Source organism: Oncorhynchus masou, chromosome 31, assembly GCF_036934945.1.
Source record: "Oncorhynchus masou masou isolate Uvic2021 chromosome 31, UVic_Omas_1.1, whole genome shotgun sequence".
Classification (NCBI taxonomy): Eukaryota; Metazoa; Chordata; class Actinopteri; order Salmoniformes; family Salmonidae; genus Oncorhynchus; species Oncorhynchus masou.
Genome location: NC_088242.1, coordinates 16,292,467 through 16,319,928, shown reverse-complemented (window position 1 = coordinate 16,319,928; position 27,462 = coordinate 16,292,467). Strand labels below are relative to the sequence as shown.

General features: G+C 44.3%; 1 protein-coding gene across 1 annotated transcript in view; it reads right to left on the bottom strand.

The window, feature by feature from the left end:
- Positions 1-27,462, bottom strand: part of LOC135523499 (proteasome activator complex subunit 4B-like) — an 83,148-nt gene that overhangs the window by 23,698 nt on the left and 31,988 nt on the right. The window contains exons 7-30 of the mRNA XM_064950212.1: positions 26,715-26,789; positions 24,084-24,206; positions 20,613-20,705; positions 17,706-17,971; positions 17,101-17,287; positions 16,824-16,978; positions 14,233-14,383; positions 13,957-14,125; positions 13,664-13,731; positions 13,210-13,425; positions 7,037-7,194; positions 6,452-6,547; positions 6,277-6,332; positions 6,082-6,138; positions 5,410-5,564; positions 5,123-5,185; positions 4,903-4,998; positions 4,539-4,670; positions 4,081-4,290; positions 3,529-3,665; positions 3,244-3,297; positions 2,821-2,950; positions 2,448-2,547; positions 312-535 (exon numbers count right to left, since the gene is read on the bottom strand). Of these exons, the coding sequence (XP_064806284.1) occupies positions 312-535; positions 2,448-2,547; positions 2,821-2,950; positions 3,244-3,297; positions 3,529-3,665; positions 4,081-4,290; positions 4,539-4,670; positions 4,903-4,998; positions 5,123-5,185; positions 5,410-5,564; positions 6,082-6,138; positions 6,277-6,332; positions 6,452-6,547; positions 7,037-7,194; positions 13,210-13,425; positions 13,664-13,731; positions 13,957-14,125; positions 14,233-14,383; positions 16,824-16,978; positions 17,101-17,287; positions 17,706-17,971; positions 20,613-20,705; positions 24,084-24,206; positions 26,715-26,789 (3,171 nt within the window). The remainder of the gene's footprint in view (positions 1-311; positions 536-2,447; positions 2,548-2,820; positions 2,951-3,243; positions 3,298-3,528; positions 3,666-4,080; positions 4,291-4,538; positions 4,671-4,902; positions 4,999-5,122; positions 5,186-5,409; positions 5,565-6,081; positions 6,139-6,276; positions 6,333-6,451; positions 6,548-7,036; positions 7,195-13,209; positions 13,426-13,663; positions 13,732-13,956; positions 14,126-14,232; positions 14,384-16,823; positions 16,979-17,100; positions 17,288-17,705; positions 17,972-20,612; positions 20,706-24,083; positions 24,207-26,714; positions 26,790-27,462) is intronic.

Sequence of the window (27,462 nt, the reverse complement as noted above, 5' to 3'; positions counted from 1 at the left end):
AGAAACTGTTATTACAGTGGACTGGAGATATCACATTTTACAGCAGAGGATGTTAAATAGCGTTTTCAAAGAGTGAGAGACTGCATTCTGATTTTCTACCCTTCAGCCAGAAGTGTGCACTTGTTCACTCCTGCTCATACATTTAAAAGCATTGCATTGAAAGTGTGCATGGCTGGAGGGAGTTTCCACCATATTCCCTACACTCATACAGTCATTTCACATCAATCAGGGAGGAGTGCCCAAGTGTACACTTCGGGACAAGGGTAGCGAATTAGACTGTGGCCATTGTGTGTGCCGTGTCATCTCCTCACCTCTGTCATCTCCTCTCTGGTCAGTCCCTGTTTGGGCTGCTCCTCAGAGGGAGAGTACATCATGAGTTTCTGTGGCCAGCTGTAGTATCCCCAGTGAGTCTTCTCTACGAATGTACAGCCCTCCCAGTCCTGCTGGGTACGAGGCAGACTGCTACTGTTATACTGGAGCCACTGGTTATCAGGCCTGTCTCCTGCTATCATACCAGCCGGCTCCTTTAGACCACCTGGTAGAGGGAGAGAGGCAGTGAGAGGACCAGACTGCTACTGTTATACTGGAGCCACTGGTTATCAGGCCTGTCTCCTGCTATCATACCAGCCGGCTCCTTTAGACCACCTGGTAGAGGGAGAGAGGCAGTGAGAGGACCAGACTGCTACTGTTATACTGGAGCCACTGGTTATCAGGCCTGTCTCCTGCTATCATACCAGCCGGCTCCTTTAGACCACCTGGTAGAGGGAGAGAGGCAGTGAGAGGACCAGACTGCTACTGTTATACTGGAGCCACTGGTTATCAGGCCTGTCTCCTGCTATCATACCATCAGGAGAGGAGAGAGGTGTTGAGATACATGCTGTATAGCTGTTATAATCACAACTGGGGTCAAATAGTATTTGTTTACTTTCAAATACAGTACCAGTCAAAAGTTTGGACACAACTACTCATTCAACTTTATTTTTACTATTTTTTACATTGTCGAATAATAGTGAAGACATCAAAACTATGAAACACATATGGAATCATGTAGTAACCAAAAAAGCGTTAAATCAAAATATATTTTAGATTCTACAAGGTAGCCACTCTTGGCATTCTCTTAACCAGCTTCACCTGGAATACTTTTCCAGCAGTCTTGTAGGAGTTCCCACATATACTGAGGACTTGTTGGCTGCTTTTCTTTCACTCTGCGGTCCAACTCATCCCAAACCATCTCAATTGGGTTGAGGTCGGGGAATTATGGAGCCCAGGTCATCTAATGCAGCACTTCATTACTCTCCTTCTTGGTCAAATAGCCCTTACACAAGCCTGGAGGTATGTTGGGTCACTGTCCTGTTGAAAAACAAATGATAGTCCCACTAAGCGCAAACCAGATGGTCGTGTCGCTGCAGAATGCTGTGGTAGCCATGCTGGTTAAGCGTGCCTTAAATTCTAAATAAATCAGAGCTTGTCACCAGCAAAGCACCCCCACCTCCATGCTTCACGGTGGGAACCACATATGAGCAGATCATCCGTTCACCCACTCTGCGTCTCACAAAGACACGGAGGTTGGAACCAAAAATCTCAAATTTATACTCATCAGACCAAAGGACAGATTTCCACCGGTCTAATGTCCATTGCTGGTGTTTCTTGGCCCAGGCAAGTCTCTTCTTATTGGTGTCCTTTGGTAGTGGTTTCTTTGCAACAAATCGACCATGAAGGACTGATTGATTCACGCAGTCTCCTCTGAACAGTTGATGTTGAGAGATGTCTGTGACTTGCTTCTGTGAAGCATTTATTTGGCCTGCAATTTCTGAGGCTGGAAATTAATGAACTTATCCTCTACAGCAGAGGTAACTCTGGGTCTTCTTTTCCTGTGGGGGTCCTCATGAGAGACAGTTTCATCATAGCACTTGATGGTTTTTACGACTGCACTTTAAGTTATTGAAATTTTCCGGATTGACTGACCTCATGAAGCTGGTTGAGAGAATGCCAAGAGTGTGCGAAGCTGTCATCAAGGCAAAGTGTAGCTCCTCTGAAGAATTTCAAATATATAAATTATTTTGATTTGTTTAACACCTTTTTTGGTTACTACATGATTCCATGTGTTATTTAATAGTTTTGATGTCTTCACTATTATTCTACAATGTAAAAATAAATAAACTTTTGACCGGTAGTGTAGGTGCTTCTCCATCTGCATTGCTTGCTGTTTGGGGGTTTAGGCTGGGTTTCTGTATCAGCACTTTGTGACATCTGCTGATGTAAAAAGGGCTTTATAAATACAGTTGATTGAAATACTTTTAGAGCCTACCTGAAGTGCCAGATGGAAAGGGTTTGCAATTTTGGGACTATTCCTTTGGTTCCATTGCACCAGAGCAAGCCCAATCAAGTTGAAATACTATTTGAACACAGGTAAGGGGACTAGTGAGCGAGGAGACAGGAAGTGCAACTCGAGAGTGGGTACTTACAGAGCTCGTTGGGGCTGACTGGTACTTTTTTATGCGGCCTCTTGAGTTGCTTCATGATCCCTGCCACTGCTGATATCGCCAACTAGTGGGGGAAATAAACACAAAAAACATGTTTCTATGTCTTAAAATGAAACACTATAACGACGATTATTCATACGTGGCTGATGTTTGAAGATAGATGTGAATTTATGTGTGAAACTTTACTGTTTACTGCCATCTTGAAGAGTTCTCATGCAAAATAGATTCTCTCAATGTAGTGGATGAAACTGAATGCATGACTGGGTCTGTCCGTTAGTGATTCTGTGTTTAGAGTGTGTGTGTGTATGGATAGTGGTGGTTGTGTAGGAGCGCCCACCTTGCGGACCAGGAGGGAGTCGTGGTTGAGGCTCTTCACAAAGAACAGGACAGCAGGGGAGGGGAGAGGATGGTCATCTCTCAGCAACAGAGACATGAATCCAATGGCATTGTGCTCAAACTTCCAGGGCCTGCAACATGCAGAGCAGTGGGTGAAAAACGTTTTGAGACAGAGTGAAGGGAGGTACTACCTGGGTTGTTATTCATTAGCAATAAATCTTTGTACAACATGATGTAAATGGTTTCTGTTGCACAACGTTTTGCTACAGAGTGCACTGATGAATAGGAAGTTGAAAATGTTGTAGTTAGAAAGGTAAGGACCAGAGCTGACATGATTCCCTTGTTCTATACAACAGACTATCATATCTGTTAATCACAATACATTTCTATGTTTGTTTCAGTCATTGAGACAAGGTGAACCTACATGTTTCTGTCGCTGAGGCAGTCCAGAAGTTCACCAACCAGACTCTCATATTTCCTGAGGGAGACAGACCAGTAATATATTATAAAGTGGCTTATACTGGGGACATTATACTGTAGACATAACTGAGAAATGAGTTTAACAACAGGAACGGCAGACCTTTACTAGACTGCAATAAGACACCAATAGGACTGGAATTTGAAGATTTTCTGTACAGTTCATCAACAGTATTGAGTGTTTATTCATTAGCAGTGAAAGCTGTTCCTCTGGTCTTCCTCTGGTACCTACTGAACTGAGTCGAGGTTCTTCTCCTCCTGCTTCCTGAGGCCCTCTGCTTCTTCCTGGTCTGAGGGGACAGGGTCCTGAGGCAGGGGAACACCGGAGGTCTGGAGCTGCACCGCCGCTGCACGACATTCTGACGGGATCTACAGCAAAGAGGTAGTTTAAACATAAATTAGTATACATGTTATACAGGATATGATATATATAGCTAGTGGAGGTAAAGACAGGTAATCTCAGGCCAAGCAGACTAATATATAGATGACCTGTAGATTCCCAACTTTAGAGTCATGTTTGAATCCTATTCAGTCACAAAGCTTTACTCTCAATGGCTTATGTCACACTGTACTTCTATACGCCTAACAGGAAATAGTATATACATTTTGTCATTCATTGAAAAAAAGAGTTGAGAGTAAACCCAGCGGGCAGTTGGAAGGAATGATATCCTTACTTTCAGTTTACAAATCAGATCAAGTTGAAATCACGTCAGTACAAACCATTCACAACCAGATGGTAGCAATGACAATTTCCACCAGTGGAAAAGCAGGAAGGGTATCTTACAGCAAAGTCGATGCCAATGGTCTCGTATTGGCGGTGGACCTTGTCAGCGAGGTCGTCGAACAGGCGGACGATGGAGGGCTTCTCCAGGGACATAGCTGAGCTGAGTCCTGAGCGGACGATGGCAGGCCAGGTCAGGGTGATGCAGTCCCAGTCGTGCAGGTTGGCCAGGCACACCCCACTGTGGTTCCCCAAGAGACAGTACAAGGCACCCTGAAGAGAGGAGAGACAGGGGGGTAAGGAAGGATGAGGAAAATAATGAAGGATGGCGAATATGAGGACTCAAAGTTATATTCCATTTCTCTATTTACATCATCCAGTCAGTCAGTCAGTCAATCAATCGATTGATCAATAATCAATCTGCAATAACCAGCCTAGACCATGTTTATATGTGTGTGTGGATGAGGTAGGGGAGTGTTTATGTGTGTGATCAAGATAAGACAGAAACAGGCCAGTCATACTTTGAATTGCTGCTGTGTGACGTCGGAGCGGTCTGGCTCAAGGAACTCCAGCACACGGGGGATCAGGTCCCTGCAGCAGAAGTTATAGGTCCCCAGAGCTGTGAACAGCACACTCTGAGCCCGGCTGCGCACCTGGAGGGACACACGAGGTACATACCCTCAAATGTTTCTTGATTCCTTGCATCCTATCTCCTCCCCGGCCCTCCTCAAAAAACATCAGAGGAGATGAATGTGTTGAGGTGGTGAGGAGAGAGGAATCAAGGAAAAGAAGCCAAGATTGATAAAATATCTCTCACCACAGTAATGTTTTGTTTACCTGCTGGAGCTACTAAAACAAACATCTGTGGTAGTAAACTGCGCTAACCTGACTGTAGGTGCTGGTAGAGAGCCGCAGCAGATCCCACATCAGTTCCTGGTGGATACTCTTGTACTCACACCCCTCCACTGTTAGCTTACGCAGCTGGACAACACAAAACACAGAGGCTAGGTTACAACCTGGGGTAAACACACAGATTCTTCCATGACAGCAGCAGACACTTAAGGATGGACAGAACAGAGAGAGGGCAGAGAGAGAGAAATCCTACCTCGTGCTGTAGCATGACTCTGTCGATTAGCAGGGCTCGGATGTGCTGCTTCCTGCCGTGAAGCTGTAGGTGTATTAGAAGACAAATGAGTAAGTGATTACGGGTCAGCACCAGAATCAACAACAAAAAAATGACAAACTGAACTCTTACAAAAGATATATCAGATAAGTATGTGGGTGCTGTAAACGACCAGCATTCATTCACTCAAGAGAAATACAACTTCATTCGGGAGGTCCACCACAATCTCAGCAAAGGCTCCAGTTTGGCGTTCCAGCTATATCGCTCACCCTGTTCTCCATGGACTTCTTGACCAGGTTGAAGCTCTTCCAGCGAGAGTCAAACTCTTGTTTGTGGGAGCCTTTGAAGTGCAGCAGGTCACTGATGATCTTGATGATGGAGAACAGAGACTTGGTGTCGTCCTCTGAGTGCTCCAGAATGTGATCTGAGAAAATAAAACGGAACAAACCATTACATGGATATGTTTTAGAGATGATTTATTCAATCTTAATATGTGAAGAGCGTCATAAGGTGGTGAACACAAAGCAATTTAAAAAGAAACATTACACTTATAGGAAGGGAAATGATCTGGATAGGTTTATACTTTGTGTTAGTTAGATCTGGACATGTGCAGTAAAGCCAAGTACAGCAGAAGACAAGTTCCCGTTGGACATCTGTGTACATTGGACAATAAAGTAATCTTGCCAAGACAATGATAATACCGCAGTCTGACAGGACAAGTATCTGGAAGGTAGAAGTGATAAGTGCCACATGGTATAACAACAATTGTTTGGCTGGCTGTAGTTTGATGTTGGGTGTGCGGTTGTGTTGTGGTTACAAAAACAGGAGGGGACAAGGGTTTGTTCTTGGGTGTGGTGTTGTTACAGAGGCAGAGAGGATGTGAATGTAATGTTAGGTGGGGTTGTGGTTACACCGACAGAAGGGAAGCGGACACTACTCACGTAGCAGCTGCCTCATCACTCTGCAGATAGCATCTCTGTAGTTCTCTCTGGACACATCTGCAGGGAGGGAGAGCGAGTTGAGGCATTACAACTCTGGCTCGACACACTATGAACACATCCCAGTCACAATAGGACTGCCCACACAAAGAAATCAGAGCACAGCCAACTAGAAGGGTAGTTAGTAATACTCCCTACCATCGGCCATCCCTGTGAAGAGGTTAGTCTCCCCCAGATTCACCATGCTAGTCACCCTGATGGAGAAAGAGGTTTCAAAGTTAAAACACACTGTTGGTAAAACACTGACAACAAATTACTTTATAAATACATTTTATTGATTAACTTGTTTGCAAATTAAATGTGTCCTACTCACAGTTCAGGGATGACCTCTCCTTGCAGCAGGGGCAACAGGCTACCTGCTCCCAGTAGGCAGTGCTGTACAATGGACAAACTCTGTAGGACGTCATCCCTGAAAAACAGAATGAAGACAGTTACATAACATAACACTGACTACACATTATAGAGCAGAACAGGGTTGTGTTCAGCGGGGCGAAAACTTTTTGAAATGGAGGTAGCAGCTAAACTGTTCAGGACAATAGCACACTTGCCCATTGCGAAACGTTTTTTGCTACTGTGTGCATTACTGAAGTAGTGGTGTAGTAGAGGCCCAGGCTTGTTTTAAAAATGGTGTTCCTGCTTCTGGTTCAGAAGAGCATAAAAAGGTTTGCTTATTCTTGGATGTTCAGTATCCTATCCTTGCACTTCCACCTGTCTACTCCAGACTTAACCAGGCGCTGGCACACTGTTTAATGGGTCTTCAACCTGGTAAAGTCCTGGCAAAACGTGTTTCTCTAATTGGGAAAGTTTATGTAGTCCTTCTGTGTTTGTCTGTTTGATAACAGATGAATAGGACCATTTTCTCACTATCTTTTAGTTAGTTACTTTGTTTATCCCTCACCTGGTCATGTCCCGTTCCCCCTGGGCATATCTCTGTAGTCGGAGCAGCTCTGGCTGTAGGATCAGGTCTAGAACGTAGAACACAAAGCTGGTCTCCTCCACTCTGGGGACGTGCCACTGGATGTTCAGGTTCCACAGGTCCCCCGGACGACCCCAATCCTAGAGACACAATAGAGAAAAATTGGTTTTATTCTGGGTCAAAAAGGGGCTTAGGTGGTGGGCATGAGTAGAGCCCAACCCATATATCAGACGATATTGTCCTTTTACTGATCGGTCAATAATTCCACCGATAACCAATATTCAAGAAATATGATGAAACAAACTCATCTCAATCCAATCTGAACACTTGCGGCCATTCTCATTATGTGTTATTGTAACCATGTATTAGACATTTGCTCTGTTGGATGGAAATCTGTGAGAATTCAGTGTGGAAAAATTATACTTTTTAATAAAAACAGTATAATCAACATCAGTACGTTTTGCCCCCCCAAAAAAACACATTGGTTGGGCTGTAGGCATGGGGTGTGGCATGGGGTGTGGCATGGGGTGTGGCCAGTGGCGTAGCTTCAGCCAATGTAGCTGCACCATACATGGGCCCAGTGACGGGCCCAGATCTGTGGAGCCATGGGCCCCCAATGTCATTTGAATACCGCCCCACCATGCCCAAGTATTAATTGTTGACGCAGGTCCATCTCGTATACGATTTGACGAGAAGATCTTTCTTTAAAGTAGGCTATATGATAAATGATCCCACTGATGGCTTGACCAACAAAATGTATTTTTGCCATTACATAGGTCAGCATGATATTTTTGTGTATTGATGACAATAAATCAAATTTGCTAAATAAATCATATTATTCAAAACCATGTTAAGATAATGAAATGCATTATGGGATTCATTGTGCAAATACTCTCTAAAGCATTGTTGTTTGTGTCATCGTTTTAAGCAATAGTTGAGCTAGCTATCAAGAGACAACGGCCGGAAAAAAAGAGAAAGTTGAGTAACGTGAGTAACGCAGCAAATTTCTGGCGACAGGTGTTGGAGCGCATAGTTAATGTAACTCTCATACTTACGTCATGTAATTCGGGGTTCAGATGGCACCGTGAAAAGCTGGGGCAGGCCAACAGTGGGAATTTTCTCAGTATAATCAAACTGCTGTCATTTTTACAACCCAGTTCTGAAAGAACTTATAGAACGCCCCGCAAGATCTGTTATCTATCTCATCTCAGTCCTCAAATCCAAAATGAGCTGATTTAGATCTTAGCTGCGTGAGTTAAGTGTGACATTCAGGTAGAGATGCAGGAAGCCCCATTTTTATCCTACTATTATGGACACCACACCGGATGTATCCAAAGTAGACCAGTTAAGCCAAGTTTATCGCTATGTGAGAGTGGATAAGGGATGCAATTAATGTTGCCACAGATCTGACCATCACAGAGTCGTTTTGGGGATTTCTGGAGACTGCTGACACATCAGTAGCTGAGATTCAATATAAAATCCTGGCAGCATAGAGGATAATGGGCTGGATATTTCAAAATGTGGTGGGCAGGGGTATGATGGAGCTGCTAACATGAGCAGGGTCTATTCGGGTGTGCAGGCCAGAATATCCATGTGCATGGCGCAGTCTTAACCTGGGTCTCAACAACTGTCAAAAATGTGCCATCGATGAAACAGTTTTATGATACTGTTGAACTGTTATACACCTTCTCCGGGCAAAGCATAAAGAGATGGTCAATGAGGAGTGGTATATTTGATTTTGCATCAGAAACAGAAAATGTAACTAAAACGACTGTGTCCCACCCGCTGGTCATCTAGATAGGAGTCCCTTGCCACCCTGAGATACAGATATGTGGACGTAATGAAGGACCCCACCAAGATGGTGCTTTTAAGTGACAAGAAGGACGAGAGGGATGATGCAGCAGCACGGAATAAGAAAATTAAAAAATTAACTTTTAGAAAATGTGAAGGTCAGCCTCCTAAGGACTTAGAGGTCCTGTCCGGATTCCCACAGGATTTTGAGAAAGCCAAAGTCACTGCAAAGACCCTTGCTGATAGGAGCTCAGAACACATTTGAAGACACTCGGAGAAGGAAGGCGAGGCGTCATTTTGATGAGCTATGTGAGGACGAGCGACTGTCTGATGGGGAGAGTCAATTTAGAGCCAACGTCTTTAACGCAAACCTTGACATCGTTATCCACCAGCTGTCAAACAGATTTAAGAGTCTGCGGGCAACATCGAGTCTGTTTGACTCCATCCATCCATCCCCCTACCCTGGCCAACGCAGACGATGCGCTCTACGAGACAGCCAGCCGGCTGACTGAACATTACAGCAAAGATATATCAGCAAGTTTCCCTGGCCAATTACTCTGTGTCAGGGCATGTTTTAAGAAGGAAATAGCAAAGCACACTACAGTGAGAGACCTGGCCAAGATCCTAATTTTGAATTACAATTCAGTCACTGCTACATTTGGGGAAGTAGTTACAGCGATGCTCCTTTTTGTGACTCCCTGTAGCCAGTAACCAGTGCCGAACGCTCCAAACGGAAAATAATTAAATCATGGGAGCAGCTGAGAATCAGCATGGGACAGGAGAGACTGAGTGGGTTGGCCATTCTGTCCATTGAAAACATCAGGGCAAGGACCATGGATTTGAATGCCATAGTCAACGACTTCACAGAGCGCAAGTCCCGTCGAATGCCAATCAAATGAGTGAGTAAGCGTATATTTTTAAAGGGCAGGCTACCAAGACAGCCTATATAATTAATTTACATTGCTTGTCAATCTACGACTATGGTCGATCTGTCTTTGGAAACCATGTTCTGGTGCACGGCCGCTGAGCCATTTCATTGTCATCATAGCCTATACTTTTAACTAGGCTATAAGAATAATAGTAAGCACATACACATCATATACTGTTAAAAGACTTGCTGCCATTTAAGACATCTGTTTGAATGCTCCCCTTGGTTGATTTTCTGGTGTTTTTGCAATAGGCCTCTGCGGGAGGCAGATCATTTGAAATAGCGGTATGTCAGTTTTGACCCCCTGCATAACTTCAGCGAACATGTACTGGGTCATCAGCTGTGTTTCAGTGTCTGTCAAAAGATTGATCTATATATTTATGTTTTATAATATAGGCTATTACCTATTATTTGCAGATAAAATAGGGTGGTTTCTGACCGCTTTGTGCTTCTGTGGTGCTGATCGACTTATATGGGTTAATATACCTGATTTTTAAAGGACAAACTAAAATATCACATTTACATAAGTATTTTACTCAGTACTTCGTTGAAGCACCTTTGGCAGCGATTACAGCCTCAAATCTTCCCTTGACCCTGACTAGTCTCCCAGTCCCTGCCACTGAAAAACATCCCCACAGCATGATGCTGCCACCACCATGCTTCACCGTAGGGATGGTGCTAGGTTTCCTCCGTCATGAGGCTTGGCATTCAGGCCAAATAGTTCAATCTTGGTTTCATCAGACCAGAGAATCTTGTTTCTCATGGTCTGAGAGTACTTTAGGTGCCCTTTGGCAAACTCCAAGCAGGCCGTCATGTGACTTTTACTGAGGAGTGGCTTCCATCTGTCCAATCTACCATAAAGGCATGCTTGGTGGAGTGCTGCAGAGATGGTTGTCCTTGTGGAAGATTCTCCCATCTCGACAGAGGAAGTCTGGAGCTCTGTCGAGTGATCATTGGGTTCTTGGCCACCTCCCTGCCCAAGTCCCTTCTCCCCTGATTGTTCAGTTTGGCCAGCTCTAGGAAGAGTCTTGGTGGTTCCAAATTCTACATTTAAAAATGGAGGACACTGTGTTCCTGGGGACCGTCAGTGTTGCAGAAATGTTTTGATACCCTTCCCCAGATCTGTGCCTCGACAATCCTGTCTCGGAGCACTACGGACAATTCCGTCGACCTGATGGCTTGATTTTTGCTCTGACATGCCCTGTCAACTGTGGGATCTTATATAGGCAGGTGTGTGCCTTTCTAAATCATGTATAATCAATTGAATTTACCACAGGTGGACTCCAATCAAGTTGTAGAAACATCTCAAGGATGATCAATGGAAACAGGATGCGCCTGAACTCAAGCAAAGGGTTTTCTATATTTTATAAATGTTCAACAATTTCTAAAAACAGTTTTCGCTGTCATTATGGGGTATTGTGTGTAGATTGATTAAATAAAAAATGTCCAATGATAGAATAAGCTTGTAACGTAACAAAATTGTGGAAAAAGTCAAGGGGTCTGAATACTTTTCCGAATGCACTGTATGTACACAATCAAAGAGGTTAACTATGGTCATGTGGATTGTGGACTGTATAGAGAACATGTCTATTCAAACCACATAGTATAATTTCAGTGGTACCTGGTCCACTAAGTCATGGCTATCTATGTATTATAATCATGTCTTGACCTATGCAGCCTTATGCCATATGTTTATAAAGGACCTACATGACCTCCCCACAGCATTACTTAAAAATGTAAGATAATTGAATTGCTAATGGCAGCAGGCCGTACACCGGTCAGCTTTCAATTGGAGTTAAGGCATCCGCATGCTTCCAAGCCGAAACAGTTTGAGCATATATTATGACGACACTAAAGTTCTTGTTAGTTTTTTTCACCAGTTGTTCGGCCACACATTTTTTCTTGAGGCAAGCCCAAATCGGTGATTGGTCAACAGTTGGAATTCTTCAGTAAGGTCTTTGTTGTCGTTCAACGAGAGAAGACTAGTTTTCATGCACATTTTGTCATTCAGAAATACTGCACCAAACATCTTAGTTAGAGGTACGACAAATCTCCTCAGCAAAAACGTTGAAATCAATGACAGATTTCTTGAGTCATCTTAAGATTAATTAAGACTATTTTGAGAAAGTGTATACTGGACAAACAGTACTATTGACGCTTTTTTCTCATTTTTCAAGCGAATGTCTTTTAAGGGAGTATGCGAGCACTCGTTCGGGTCGCCTAGCCGACTAGCGAAACTGAAGCATGCTGACACATTTACTCAATGAAAGGGGGCAGCACTGAGCGAGCCTGCAGCATCACTTCCTGTAGTAGCTCAAACTGCGCATGTTGTGTCTCCATGAGATGTCATCTTAACCAACTTCGTTTGGCCAAAATGCACTATTGAGTTTTCACATAGGAATCAATGGTTTAGTCCATTCATATATAGTCAATGACATGCACGCAAATAACACACAGACATACAAAACACACACACGTGCTTGTCTTGTAGTCCTGACATCAATTCTAAGAACAGCAGGCAAGACACCTTATTTGGTATCTAGTGCCATACAGGCTTTAATCCATTGAGCTAGCCAACAATCTGCCCTGGGGTGCGTCCCAACAATCTCTCCTTCCTCCTGAAGTGAACATTCATTCACTACTCCACACACATTTTAAAGCATTGAATTGTTAAAAGGCATGGCCTGGATATACCAGGTATTTCCTTTAAAATCCATGAAAGTGCACACTTCGGGGAGAAAGGTTATGTCTCTACCTCTACTGGGGGTGACATAGTGAAGACATAATAGGATCACATGCCAGGCCATAGAGATGGATAGAGGGTGCACTTGCCACAAAAGCCTTTTAGTGTGTGCTGGGATTTCACAATTGTACTTCCTATGGGCAAAGATAGGTGTCCTCTATCCATATCTATGGACCCTTCTCACTGACGAAGTGGACAGGGGGAAGGCTGAAGAGAGTAAATGAGGAAGGGAGGGCAAGAAAGAGAGTGTTAACAGGGCAGAGGCATGTTATGCACTGGACTGGTTCCTTTGACACACTTTCTTACCGAATGTCCAGAGTGACTGATAAATGATAAGACCAATTAAGAAGATAATGTAAAAAGGTATAAAATAAGACCATTTGTGATAGAATTGGACAGAAGCGCTCGATAATCACCATTTTTCAGGGTCTTCTGGGTTATAAATATATATTCCTAACAAAGAATATGTAGCAGAAATTTGGCAGGCAGGAATCTAAAAAAATATACAACTAAAGTTTTGAACTTGATACCTTGATGGTTAGGTAGTCCTATATGGGCTGTTGAAAGTCACAAGTCACCTGGTACACTGCAGTACTCTGTGGGGTAGATAGATGTGTTACCCCTAACACCAGCCCTGCATGTACCACTAACCCTAACCCCCTAGCCCTGTACTTAACCCTATACTGTACATACCTTGATGGGCAGGTAGTCCTGTGTGGGCTGCTGAAAGCCTCCAGGTACACTGCAGTACTCTGTGGGGTAGATGAGGGCTGTAGACCTCAGGATATGATGCAGCAGGTTACAGGCCAGGGTGTAGCCCTGTTTACACTTCAGGTGGAGGGTCAGCTGCAGGATCTGAACCAGCTGGGTGCTGTAGGGGAGGATCTTGTCCCCGTCCACACGAGTCACCTGGGGAGAACAAGGTTAGGAGAGAAAATACAGACTGCACCTGTGTTCTGTTCATTAGGGCACCATTATTTTTATTTATTTTGCTACGGAAAACAAAAAGAAGCTTTCTTATCAGACAACATTAGGTTAGTAACTCCTGCATTTCAAAAATGTTTTCCTGTTTGGTGTCTACTGACAAGTGAAGGGAACAAGAGAGTCTCTCAGTCCAGTCGGTATGAACACAGGATGATAACCTCACCTCTGACAGTAGCTGAAGGTTCCATAGTAACTCCTTATCCAGTTCCTCCTCACTCAACACCTCTTCATCTGGAAATCATCATCATCAAGAACAACACGACAGAGATAGTGAGATACTCTGAGGGCAACTCAGAACAAGGACCCAATGATTCCCACTTCTCCCCAACTCTAAGCCGTCCATAGCAAATCAGCACACAGCATCATCATGATCAAATCATGGCTTGATTAAATCAAGATTTGAATTTATAGCTCTGCAAATAAACAGAACACACTTCCTACTTAGTGAATACTTACTGACAGCGATCTGGTTTATGGCATTGCAGCAGTGGGGCACAAAAAGCTTCAGAGACTGTGCCGGGTGACACTTGGAAGCTGCTCTGCACATGTCAGCCACCATCCTGCCAGCCACACGAGTCTCAAAGATGTTGGTGGTGGCAAAGTTGAAGACCTTCTCCAGAGCCACCTGAGTAGAGCCAGGAGAAATAAACGGTTGAGTGTGAGTGAATGAGTGAGTGAGTGAGTGAGTGAGTGAGTGAGTGAGTGAGTGAGTGAGTGAGTGAGTGAGTCTACCTTGAAGATGTCTATGGAGCACTGTGTGAGGATGGTGCTGAAGGTAGAAGATAGTCCCAGCTCCACCAGGCTCTCCAGATGGGTCATCTTCTCTGTCTCTGTCTCCTCTCTGGTCTGCTCTAGAGTACTGCTGTCTATCAGGGCAAAACACCTGGATAGATAAACACATACACAGACACAGTTTAGAACTGCTATGCTGTTCCACTGATGACATGCATGCGTACATAGGCTACATAAGTCACCAAAAGTATGCGGACACCTGCTCATCAAACATCTCATTCCAAAAATCCTGGGCATTACTATGGAGTTGGTCCCCAATTCACTGCTATTACAGACCACTCTTCTGGGAAGGCTTTCCACTAGATGTTGGAACATTGCTGCGGGGACTTGATTCCATTCAGCCACAAGAGCATTAGTGAGGTCGGCACTGATGTTGGCCGATTAGGCCTGGCTCATAGCCTGCATTCCAATTGATTCCAAAGGTGTTTGATGGGATTGAGGTCGAACGATTATGATTTTTCAACGTCGATACCGATTATTGGAGGACCAAAAAAAGCTGATTCCGATTCACACATTTGTAATAATGACAATTACAACAATACTGAATGAACACTTATTTTAACTTAAAATAATACATTAATAAAATCAATTTAGTCTCAAATAAATAATAAAACATTTTCAATTTGGTTTAAATCATGCAAAAGCACAGTGATGGAGAAGTAATAGTGCAATATGTGCCATGTAAAAAAGCATTTAAGTTCCTTGCTCAGAGCATGAGAACACATGAAAGCTGGTGGTTCCTTTTAACATGAGTCTTCAATATTCCCAGTTAAGATTTAGGCTGTAGTTATTATAGGACTCTCTATCTCTCTCTCTATACCATTTGTATTTCAAATACCTTTGACTATTGGATGTTCTTATAAGCACTATAGTATTGCCAGCCTAATCTCGGGAGTTGATAGGCTGGAAGTCATAAACAGAGCTGTGCTTCAAGCATTGCGAAGAGCTGCTGGCAAACGCAGGAAAGTGCTGTTTGAATGAATGCTTATGAGCCTGCTGCTGCCTAACACTGCTCATTCAGACTGCTCTATCAAATTATAGACTTAATTATAGTATAAGAAAACACAGAAATACGAGCCTTTGGTCATTAATATGGTCAAATCCGGAAACGATCATCTAAAAAACAAAACGTTTATTCTTTCAGTGAAATACAGAACCGTTACGTATTTCATCAAATGGGTGGCATTCCTAAGTCTAAATATTGTTGTTACATTGAAGGTTGTACAATGTTATGTCATAATTATGTTAAATTCTGACAAATGAATTACGGTCTTTGTTAGGAAGAAATGGTCTTCACACAGTTTGCAACGAGCCAGGCGGCACAAAACTGCTGCATATACCCCGACTCCCTAGTTTCCCTAGTTAATATTGCCTGCTAACATTAATTTCTTTTAACTAAATATGCAGGTTAAAAAAATATATAAGGCAGGCAGGCATTGATGTTTATGGTTAGGTACATTGGTGCAAAGACAGTGCTTTTTTCGCAAATGCACTTATTAAATCACCCGTTTGGTGAAGTAGGCTGTGATTCGATGATAAATTAACAGGCACCGCATTGATTATTTGCAATGCAGGACAAGTTAGTTAAAATAGTAATATCAACAACCATGTGTAGTTAACTAGTGATTATGTTAAGATTGATGGTTTTTTATAAGATAAGTTTAATGCAAGCTAGCAACTCACCTTGGCTCCTTGCTGCACTCGCGTAACAGGTAGTCAGCCAGCCACGCAGTGTCCTTGTGGAGTGCAATCTAATCTGCTATAATCTGTGACCAAAAATGCCAATTACCGATTGTTATGAAAACTTGAAATCAGCCGATTAATCGGTTGACCTCTAGTCAGGACTCTGTGTAGGCCAGTCAAGTTCTTCTACACCGATCTTGACAAACCATTTCTGCATGGACCTCGCTTTGTGCACAGGGGCCTTGTCATGCTGAAACAAAAAATGGCCTTTTCCAAACTGTTGCCACAAAGTTGGAAGCACACATTTGTCTAGAATGTCATTGTATGCTGTAGCGTTAAGATTTCCTTTCACTGGAACTACGGGGCCTAGCCCGAACCATGAAAAACAGCCCCAGACCATTATTCCTTCTCCACCAAACTTTACAGTAAGCACTATGCATTGGGGTAGGAAGCCCTCTCCTGGCTTCCGCCAAACCCAGATTTGTCCGTCGGAGTGCCAAGAGGTGAAGCGTAATTCATTACTGCAGATAACGCGTTTCCACTGCTCCAGAGTCTAATGGCGGCGAACTTTACACCACTCCAGCCGACTATTGGCATTGCGCATGGTGATCTTAGACTTGTGTGCGGCCGCACAGCAATGGAAACCCATTGAAGCTGACGTTGCTTCCAGAGGCAGTTTGGAACTCGGTAGTGAGGGTTGCAACAGAGGACAGAAGATTTGTACATGATTCAACACTCGCGGTCCCGTTCTGTGAGCTTGTGAAATAACCAAATCCACTAATTTGAAGGGGTGTCCACAATACTTTTGTATATATAGTGTACATTGACTTCGTTCTTCTTACTCATACCTGTCCATGAACTGAAGAACAAAGTCCTCAAACTCTGCAGAGGCTGAGCACATCTCTCTCTCCACCTCTGTCAGGTCGCTCCTTTCATGAACAGCAGATGAACAGTCCACCAAAGGCACAAGAGTCGCAAACGTAGCAATGAATTGGAATGTTATCTGGAGAAAGGAGGGAGAGCAAAAGTTAGACCTGCAACACACACACACACACACACACTTCCAAATTGATGACAATCTAGGCCTACGAGAGCTTCTTCTTTCCCCTGAACTCCATTACCTACCATGCACTTGCTGAAGTCGTTGGGGTCGACCCCGGGAAGGGCCCGCATGAGGAGGGGCAGCATGTGTGTGGGGCCCTCGGGGAAGCGCTGGCCCCCAGACACCAGGCTGCGAGCCACACCGATCATACAGCTCAGGGTGGCAGTCAGTTGGTGGGGCTCTGTCAGTGTCTCCATAGCAGGGTAGGTTCTATAAAGAGAGCACAAGACAGAATTGAGAAACATAATGTCAAATACTGCCAAAAATATTGTGATATGATATTTTGGCTATATTGCCCAGCCCTAAGACAAATAGCTTTGTTTAATGTGTTTGTGGTATTTGCCGTAGAACTTTAGTTAATCTGCCTCTTGGAATACATAACCCCATTCCAATTCTTCCCTCTGTATCCTCTACTCAGTGTTTCCCATAGATTAGCCTATTTTCCAGGCAGAGCACACAAGTCCCGATTTAATATTCAGGGAGTCTAAAGTTAAATAGAAAACAACTAAAGGGTTGAAGGCTTTAGGCATTGAGGGACAACAGATGTTGTGGGGCCCGCCCCATCTATACAATGAAAGAAGAAACACTGCCCATCCACTATTCAGACAGACAGTTTGATTTTACTCACTTCTCCAGCACTGGTGGTATGACAAGTTCGGGCCTCATGAGGGCCAGGTTCTGCAAGGCCTGAGCAGCGTCCAGACTGCCTGTCTTACTGAACATGGCCAGCAGCACCGGCTGCATCATACTCTCCACGAACGCTGTGATGTCCGCCTCTGTCATCTTGTGGCTGTCCGGTACCGGCGTGAGCCACGTGGGTTTCCGGTAGCGCTCCCGGTGGAGCCGCCGCACCACACTGGCCGGGAGGCGCTGCAGCAGCTTCATCAACTTCATCTGGGGATAAAGAGACAGACAGGTGTGAGGACATGAAAACAGAGACAAGTGTCAGGACATGAAAACAGAGACCGACAGGGTTAGAGAGACACTGGCTGAGAGACCGGTGGGAGGACATAAACACAGACCGGTGGGAGGACACGAGCTACACTAGTTCATTTAGCAGACAAGATCTGCTTAGAATTCCGTGGCATTATTTTATAGTAGAAGAATAGAATTGAACAAAGCTGAATAAAATAGAAAGGATATTTTCTGTCATGCTGGAGGATGTTGCAGGCAGCAGAACTTTCTCCACGGTGTCTCCAGACTCTGTCACGACTGTCACGTGCTCAGTGTGAACCTGCTTTCATCTGTGAAGAGCACAGGGCGCCAGTGGCGAATTTGCCAATCTTGGTGTTCTCTGGCAAATGCCAAACGTCCTGCACGGTGTTGGGCTGTAAGCACAACCCCCACCTGTGGACGTCGGGCCCTCATACCACCCTCATGGAGTCTGTTTCTGACCGTTTGAGCAGAGACATGCACATTTGTGGCCTGCAGGAGGTCATTTTGCAGGGTTCTGGCAGTGCTCCTCCTGCTCCTCCTTGCACAAAGGCGGAGGTAGCGGTCCTGCTGCTGGGTTGTTGCCCTCCTACGGCCTCCTCCACGTCTCCTGATGTACTGGCCTGTCTCCTGGTAGTGCCTCCATGCTCTGGACACTACGCTGACAGACACAGCAAACCTTCTTGCCACAGCTCGCATGGATGTGCCATCCTGGATGAGCTGCACTACCTGAGCCACTTGTGTGGGTTGTAGACTCCGTCTCATGCTACCACTAGAGTGAAAGCACCGCCAGCATTCAAAAGTGACCAAAACATCAGCCAGGAAGCATAGGAACTGAGAAGTGGTCTGGTCACCACTTGCAGAACCACTCCTTTATTGGGGGTGTCTTGCTAAATGCCTATAATTTCCACCTGTTGTCTATTCCATTTGCACAACAGCATGTGAAATTTATTGTCAATCAGTGTTGCTTCCAAAGTGGACAGTTTGATTTCACAGAAGTGTGATTGACTTGGAGTTACATTGTGTTGTTTAAGTGTTCCCTTTATTTTATTGAGCATTGTATAATTCACAAGTGATAGGCTAATAGTCACCCATCAACCTATTCCTGATTTAATTTTGTCTTTACGTATACTAAATAATATATATGTGTGATATTTGGTTTGATTTAGAATGGACCATTATCATGCACCTGTCTCGAAACCGGGGCAGCGGGAAAAAATACATTTTGTTGATGCAATTAAATAGTGAATGAAGGACACTTTTCCCTGTGGTTTATTTTCATGCCAGTCAGGTGGGCTATACTCCTGTTGTAAAGATAAACAATGTGCTTAATATTAGGAAAGTTGAGAAATAAATATAGTAGGCCTAGCCTATACAAAGCTGATCCTCCTCTTTTTAATAAAGGCCATCATTCTGTTTTTTTCATGCAATTGCATAGCCTATAGAAATGTTGGCAACATGAGCTCATGGGCTCTCATGAAGTGTTTGATTAGATTATTGAACACATTTGCATTGATGTCAGAGTGATTAGAGGGACAATAGAGTGCTGAGTACCAGGCAGTTAAAGTTTTGAAGGCTACTAATGACCATCAGCAGCATCAGAGCTTGGAGAAGCCTAATTACCCTGACAAAATGGTCATGTGGAATTTGACTGCCTTCATGACACATGACCGCCGGTGTGGCGGTAATATAGTCACCGCAACAGCCCTAGTCAGGACAGCATGGCCTTAGAACCAATAACCCGTCAGGACAGCATGGCCTTAGAACCAATAACCCGTCAGGACAGCATGGCCTTAGATTGTGCACAGTTTCATCGCTATATTCATCGCTATATAAAGACTGACAGACTAAGATCTGAAATGTCTGTCACAGATCCAGCTCCCTAAGTGGCTGTTGGAATGTCAAATGTCAGGCCAAAGTCATTTTATTAATCCTAAACAAACCCTGTGTCTTTCTATGTCACCTCAGCGATGACCATTACATGACACAATACAACTTTTGCCAAGCCAGGACACATAGTGCCCTCAAATTGGACACAGTTCCCAAGAACGTCAGGTTGTCTGTACACATTCACATACTTGCAATAAAACTTCAACATCTGAGGGGTCAGGAGAGAATCTCACGAGTTGCTGGGGGTTTCCCAGCAACAAAACGGGGTCGCAAACAACTCTCCCTCCAGACCTGGGTACAAGAACTAAATCTTTCAAATACTTTGAAAGTTAACTTTAGCTGGAGTGCCAAATGAGCAGGGTGTGCACTTTTATGAGCATTCTATTGCGTCAGAAAGGCTCAATCGAGCCCAGGTTTAGTATTTGTAATGGTATCTAAACCCAGGTCTATGTCCCTCACCCATAAATAAAGATTTGTGTATGACTGAAGACCCTGCCTGTAGCCTGAGGCTCAGGTCTGATGACGGAGGGGGGGAATGTTCCTAGAACAGAATGGCGTGTGCCCCCGATATCAGGTTAACCTTTAATAGCACGGCTGGTTGCTGCCTCTCTCTCATATGTCATTAGGGTGTTATTTCTGAACTAACAGTACTAGCAGATCCTGTGCCTTCCAAAGAAGGCATCCACAGGAAGTGAGAGTTCCAGTGACTCACCAGCCAGCGTCCATGGTTGGATGGGTGGAAGAAAGATGTGATGCTGTTGAAAAGGCCACTGAGCTGTGCCTGGGCTTGCTTACTGGGGCCTCCCTGCAATCACAGAAACATACATTAAAATATATACATACATACATACATTAATACATACATATATATATATATATATATAAACACTCAGCAAAAAAGGAAACGTCCCTTTTTCAGGACACTGTCTTTAAAAATCCAAATAACTTCACAGCTCTTCATTGTAAAAGGTTTAAACACTGTTTCCTATGCTTGTTCAATGAACCATAAACAATTAATGAACATTCACCTGTGGAAGGGTCACAGTCACAATTATGAAAACAATTATGAAAACTTAGTACACTAAAGAGGCCTTTCTACTGACTCTGAAAAACACCAAAAGAAAGATGCCCAGGGTCCCTGCTCATCTGCGTGAATGTGCCTTAGGCATGCTGCGAGACATAAGGACTGCAGATGTTGCCAGGGCAATAAATTGCAATGTCCGTACTGTGAGACGCCTAAGCCAGCGCTGAAGGGAGACAGGATGGACAGCTGATCGTCCTCGCAGTGGCAGACCACGTGTAACAACACCCGCACAGGATCGGTACATCCGAACATCATACTTGCAGGACAGGTACCGGATGGCAACAACTGCCCGAGTTACACCAGGAACGCACAATCCCTCCATCAGTGCTCAGACTGTCCGCAATAGGCTGAGAGAGGCTGGACTGAGGGCTTGTAGGCCTGTGTAAGGCAGGTACTGCCCAGACATCACCGGCAACAACATCGCCTATGGGCACTAACCCACCGTCGTTGGACCAGACAGGACTGGCAAAAAGTGTTCTTCAGTTGTGGTTTTGTCTCACCAGGGGTGATGGTCGGATTCGCATTTATCGTGGAAGGAATGAGTGTTAAACCGAGGCCTGTCCTCTGGAGCGGGATCGATTTGGAGGTGGAGGGTCCGTCATGGTCTAGGGCAGTGTGTCACAGCAACATCGGACTGAGCTTGTTGTCATTGCAGGCAATCTCAACGCTGTGTGTTATGGGGAAGACATCCTCCTCCCTCACGTGGTTCCCTTCCTGCAGGCTCATCCTGACATGACCCTCCAGCATGACAATGCCACCAGCCATACTGCTCGTTCTGTGCGTGGTTTCCTGCAAGACAGGAATGTCAGTGTTCTGCCATGGCCAGCGAAGAGCTCGGTTCTCAATCCCATTGAGCACGTCTGGGACCTGTTGGACCGGATTCCCCCAGAAATGTCCAGGAACTTGCAGGTGCCTTGGTGGAAGAGTGGGGTAACATCGTACAGCAAGAACAGGCAAATCTGGTGCAGTCCATGAGGAGGAGATGCATTGCAGTAATTAATGCAGCTGGTGGCCACACCAGAACCTGACTGTTACTTTTGATGTCAACCCCCCCATTTGTTCAGGGACACATTTTTCCATTTCTGTTAGTCACATGTCTGTGGAACTTGTTCAGTTTATGTCACAGTTTTTGAATCTTGTTATGGTTATACAAATATTTACACATGTTAAGTTTTCTGAAAATAAACGCAGTTGACAGTGAGACGCCGTTTCTTTTTTTGAGTTTAAATATAATTCCATTGTTCTTTTTCTTAAACTTATTTAGGGGTACTATGGCGTCTTGTTAAAGTATTTTTATGGCACGTGAACAAGTACAGTGAAATGCCTTTCTTCAAGCTCTAAACCCAATAATGCATGGATCAATAACAATGTAAAACTAAAAATAACTTAAGGTAGAACAAAAACACATGAGGTAGTACGTAATCATACTACATACAGGGTCAGTTTCAGTACCATATTTGCAGTGTGCAGGGATACTGGAGTGAGAGGGGTAGATATGTACAATATAGGGTTAAGGTGACTAGACATCAGGATATATGATGATTGTATATGAGTGTGTGTGGCTGTGTCAAGTGTCCATATAAATGTACATGCATATTATGTGTGTGTGTGAGCTAATGATGGAGTGTGTGTGTGTGTGTGTGTGTGTGTGTGTGTGTGTGTGTGTGTGTGTTTGTGTGTGTGCGCGCGAAGGGCCCTGTGAGTGTGCATAGACTGTGCGAAAATAAAAAAATATTCAGATCCATGTAGCCATTTTGTTAGCCATCTTATGGCTTGGGGACAGAAGCTGTTCAGGAGCCTGTTGGTGTCAGAGTTGATGCACCGGTACCGCTTGCTGTGCGGAAGCACAGCCATACCAAGCAGTGATGCAGCCAGTCTATATGCTCTCAATGATTCAGCTGTAGAACCTTTTGAGGATTTGACGGCCCATGCAAAACCTTTTCAACCTCCTGAGGGGGAATAGGCGCTGACGCCCCTTCTTCACGACTGCGTGCGGACCATTTTAAGTGCTCGCCTCTCGTTTCCTGTAGTCCACAATCAGCTCCTTTGCCTTGCTGACGTTGAGGGAGAGGTTGTCCAGGATCCAGTTGCAGCGGGAGGTGTTCAGTCCCAGGGTCCTAAGCTTGGTGATGACCCTGGAGGGGACAATGGCGTTGAACGCTGAGCTGTAGACAATGAACAGCATTCCCACATAGGTATTTCTCTTATCTAGGTGGGTGAGGGCAGCGTGGAGTGCAATTGACATTGCACTGTCTATGGATCTGTTGGGCCGGAGTGGGTCTTGGGTGTGTGGGATGCTGGAGATAATGTGTGCCATAACCAGCCCCTCAAAGCACTTTGTCCATATAAATGTATCCCACAAGTTGCTATAGGGTAATAGTTATTGTGGCACGAAGCCTTAAGAGTTCTTGGGATCAGGGATGACGGTGGTCATCTTAAAACATGTGGAGATTACAGACTGGGACAAGGAGAGATAAAAAAAAATGACTGTGAAAATGCCTGCCAGCTACTCTGCGCATGCTCGGAGAACGTGTTCTTGAAGACTGTTGTGCCCCACGGCTTTGCAGGTGTTGGCCTGATTAAAAGACCTTACTCACGTCGGCTTCAGAGAGCGACATCACCCAGTCCTATGGGTCGGTGGCGGCCCTCACACCCGGCACGATGTTATCATTGTCAAAGTGTGCATAAAAATGAATTGTGTTCATCTGGTAGCGGCATCGTTGGGCAGATCACGGCTGGTACTTCCTTTGTAATCCATAATGGACTGTAGCCCCTGCCACATGCGGCAGGCGTGAGAGACTCTGTAGTATGATTCCACCTTATTCCTAAGGATGACTCTAGAGGTCACAGCGGGACTTCTTGTACTCGTTCCTGTCCTCAGCCGTAGCTTCAGGGTTGTCTACGATATACCTTTAGTTTTGCACCAACCTCTCTGATAAACAAGGGCTTAATGGTATTGCATTGTACGATTACAGTATCCCCCCCTCTAAAATACATTTACTTCATTTCTATAAGCCAATTATACATGAAAAAAATGTAAAGAACTTGGAGAAATAAAAAGGATTGATTGGGCAACACAGATTGTGTACAGTGACTGACCAGTAAAGCTGAGACCCAGAGGACCACGTGCCCAACGTCGTAGGCGTTTGTCAGGTATCTGGGAACCAGCATCTGACTGGTCCCCACCGGGAGGTTCAGACTACGTAGGATTCTGGTGAAGATCTGGAATCATAAAGGAGCAAAAAGTGTGAAAATGAATACATTATTGTACTTTCATCGAATGTGTTGTCCAATGCAGTGGTTCCTAACTTCAGTCCTCGAGTACCCCCAAAACCATATATGTTTGTTGTATCCCCGGACAAAAAAAACCACCTGATTCAACTCATTGAGGTCCTGATGATTAGTTGACAAGAATCAGGTGTGCTTGTCTGGGGCTACAATAAAAATGTGAACTGATGGTGGTACAGAAGGACATGAATTGACAACCACTGGCAAATTACATTCTGATCACAGGATACAGTGCATTCAGAAAGTATTCAGACCCCTTGACTTTCCCCACATTTTGTTACATTACAGCCTTGTTCTAAAAATGATTCAATCATTTTTTCCCCAAATCAATCTACACAATACCGCATATTGACAAAGCAAAATCATGGTCAGATTCTTTAGGTGCCTTTTGGCAAACTCCAAGCGGGCTGTCATGTGCCTTTTACTGAGGAGTGGCTTCTGTCTGGCCACTACCTTTAAGGCCTGATTGGTGGAGTGCTGCAGATATTGTTGTCATTATGGAAGGTTCTCCCATCTCCTCAGAGCTCTGGAGCTCTATCAGAGTGACCATCAAGTTCTTCGTCACCTCCCTGACCAAGACCCTTCTCCCCCGATTGCTCAGTTTGGCCGGGAGGCCAGCTCTAGGAAGAGTCTTGGTGGTACCAAACTTCTTCCATTTGAGAAATATGTTGGCCACTGTTCTTGGGGACCTTCAATGCTGCAGATATTTTTTTGGTAGCCTTCCACAGATCAGTGCAGAGACACATTCCTGTCTCAGAGCTCTACGGACATTTCCTTCGACCTCATGGCTTGGTTTTTACTCTGACATGTACTGTCAACTGTGGGACCTTGTATACAGGTGTGTGCCTTTCCAAATCATGTCTAAATCAATTGAATTTACCACAGGTGGACTCCAATTAAGTTGTAGAAACATCTCAAAGGATGATTAATGGAAACAGGATGCACCTGAGGTCAATTTCGAGTCTCATAGCAAAGGGTCTGAATACTTATGTAAAGAAGGTATTTCAGTTTTTTTTTTTTATATAAATTTGCATTTCTAAAAACCTGTTTTCACTTTGTCATTATGGACTATTGTGTGTAGATTGATGAGGATTTATTTGTTTTTGAATCCATTTTAGAATACGGCTGTAATGCAACAAAATGTGGAAAAAAGTCCAGGGGTCTGAATACGTTCCGAATGCACTGGATATTTTTTTTAATTAATATTTTTTGGGCTACTCAAAAAATAAAAAAATAAATTTCATTCCATTCCATCAGATTTGGGATCAGGGCCTGTTGGGATAATTAAGTCAGATAACTGTGACGTATCTGTATCAAAACACACTAAAAGACAAGCCAGGAGGATCAACAGGGAAATGTGATACCTGTTAGTGGCATTAACTACTGTATCACTTTCAATGGCTGTCTGGTCATGTCTAGTCTGCTATAACATGCACACCAACAACCAAATGGTCACATGTCAAATTATCAGGGAAAAGATCTTTGCAGCCACTACCCTTTCCCCTTCAATGTTTTGCAGATCTGAAGGGTCTGGAAAGGTTTAAGCAGTACAGCGCTGGAGCTTACACCTTATAGATCTGCAAACATGAGGGTTAAAGAACGACTGCCCCTAAAAACCAACTAAGCCCTTTGAAAACAGCTTATGTGGCATCGATACGAGTCAGAAATATTGATTCTAGTGTCACAATTGACTACAAAGTGTAAATAGGATAATTTTGGGAATAAAGTCAGTGTTGTCTAAAACAGAGTTTGGAACCCGAGTGCATCACAATAGGGAAATGAAGGTTGGGTTACAATTATGTCAACAATTCATGCCCCCTTTTGCCCATTAACACGTGAGGCACCGTGTTTTCTGGGAAAAGACTGGGCGAGTTCGCTTTGCATGGCCCACCTGAGACTGGTGTGTTGTTGGTAAGTAGCTATATTTTGTTTATAGATAGCCTAGTATCATAGTGGCATAGCATATAATAATGTAATGTAACTAGCTACATATATAGCCTCTCCCTAACGTGTAACATGAGGAAAATTTGTATTCCTAACGTTGCACCCGAAGACAGGTTTGAACCCTGCTAGCTAACGTAAGCTAGCTAGCTCATAAATCATGCAAACGTGACATGTTTGATGCAGGTTGCCAGCTTTCTTTCAATAACTCAACTGGCTAGAAACTGTCCTTGTTTGTTGTGATTGAAAGGCAAAGACACACCGAAGAAACACCCACAAACCACACCCCCAAGACAACTCTTGTTATTATTCTGTCACTGCCAAAAGCATTTCTTAATGAGCATTGATGAAAAACGAGGCCAAATCAGGAAGTAAAGTTGACTTTAAGGCCAAGGGGAAGGGAGTGAATTGGGATCTGCTGGAAGAGATGAATGGTGTGATGGGGTAGGGTGGAATTGATGGGGTAGTGTTATAGGCACAGCTAGACAAATGTGTCCTTACCTTGGGTATATAAGGGTCCCAGTCAATGTAGCCAATGTTGTCGTTGGCCAACCGGGCAAACAGGTTGACAAGATGCTGAGGAAAACATTCATTGAGGAATAAGCTAGCGAATCACTCAAAGTTTCTGTTTCTATCAAAAGTAATGATGGAAACTGTGTACTACAATAGCCTGGTGCAAGATCTGTTTGTGCCGTCTTGCCAAGACAGCAGAATCAGATCGGGCATCAGGCTAATACTACCACACACACACACACACACACCGGGCTAATACTGCCACACACACACACACCGGGCTAATACTACCACACACACACACACACACACCGGGCATCGGACTAATACTACCACACACACACCGGGCTAATACTACCACACACACACACACACACACACCGGGCATCGGGCTAATACTACCACACACACACACACCGGGCATCGGGCTAATACTACCACACACACACACACACACACACACCGGGCATCGGGCTAATACTACCACACACACACACACACACACAGGGCATCGGGCTAATACTACCACACACACACACAGGGCATCGGGCTAATACTGCCACACACACACACACCGGGCTAATACTACCACACACACACACCGGGCTAATACTACCACACACACACACACACACACACACACACACACACACACCGGGCATATACTACCACACACACACACACACACCGGGCTAATACTACCACACACACACACACCGGGCATCGGACTAATACT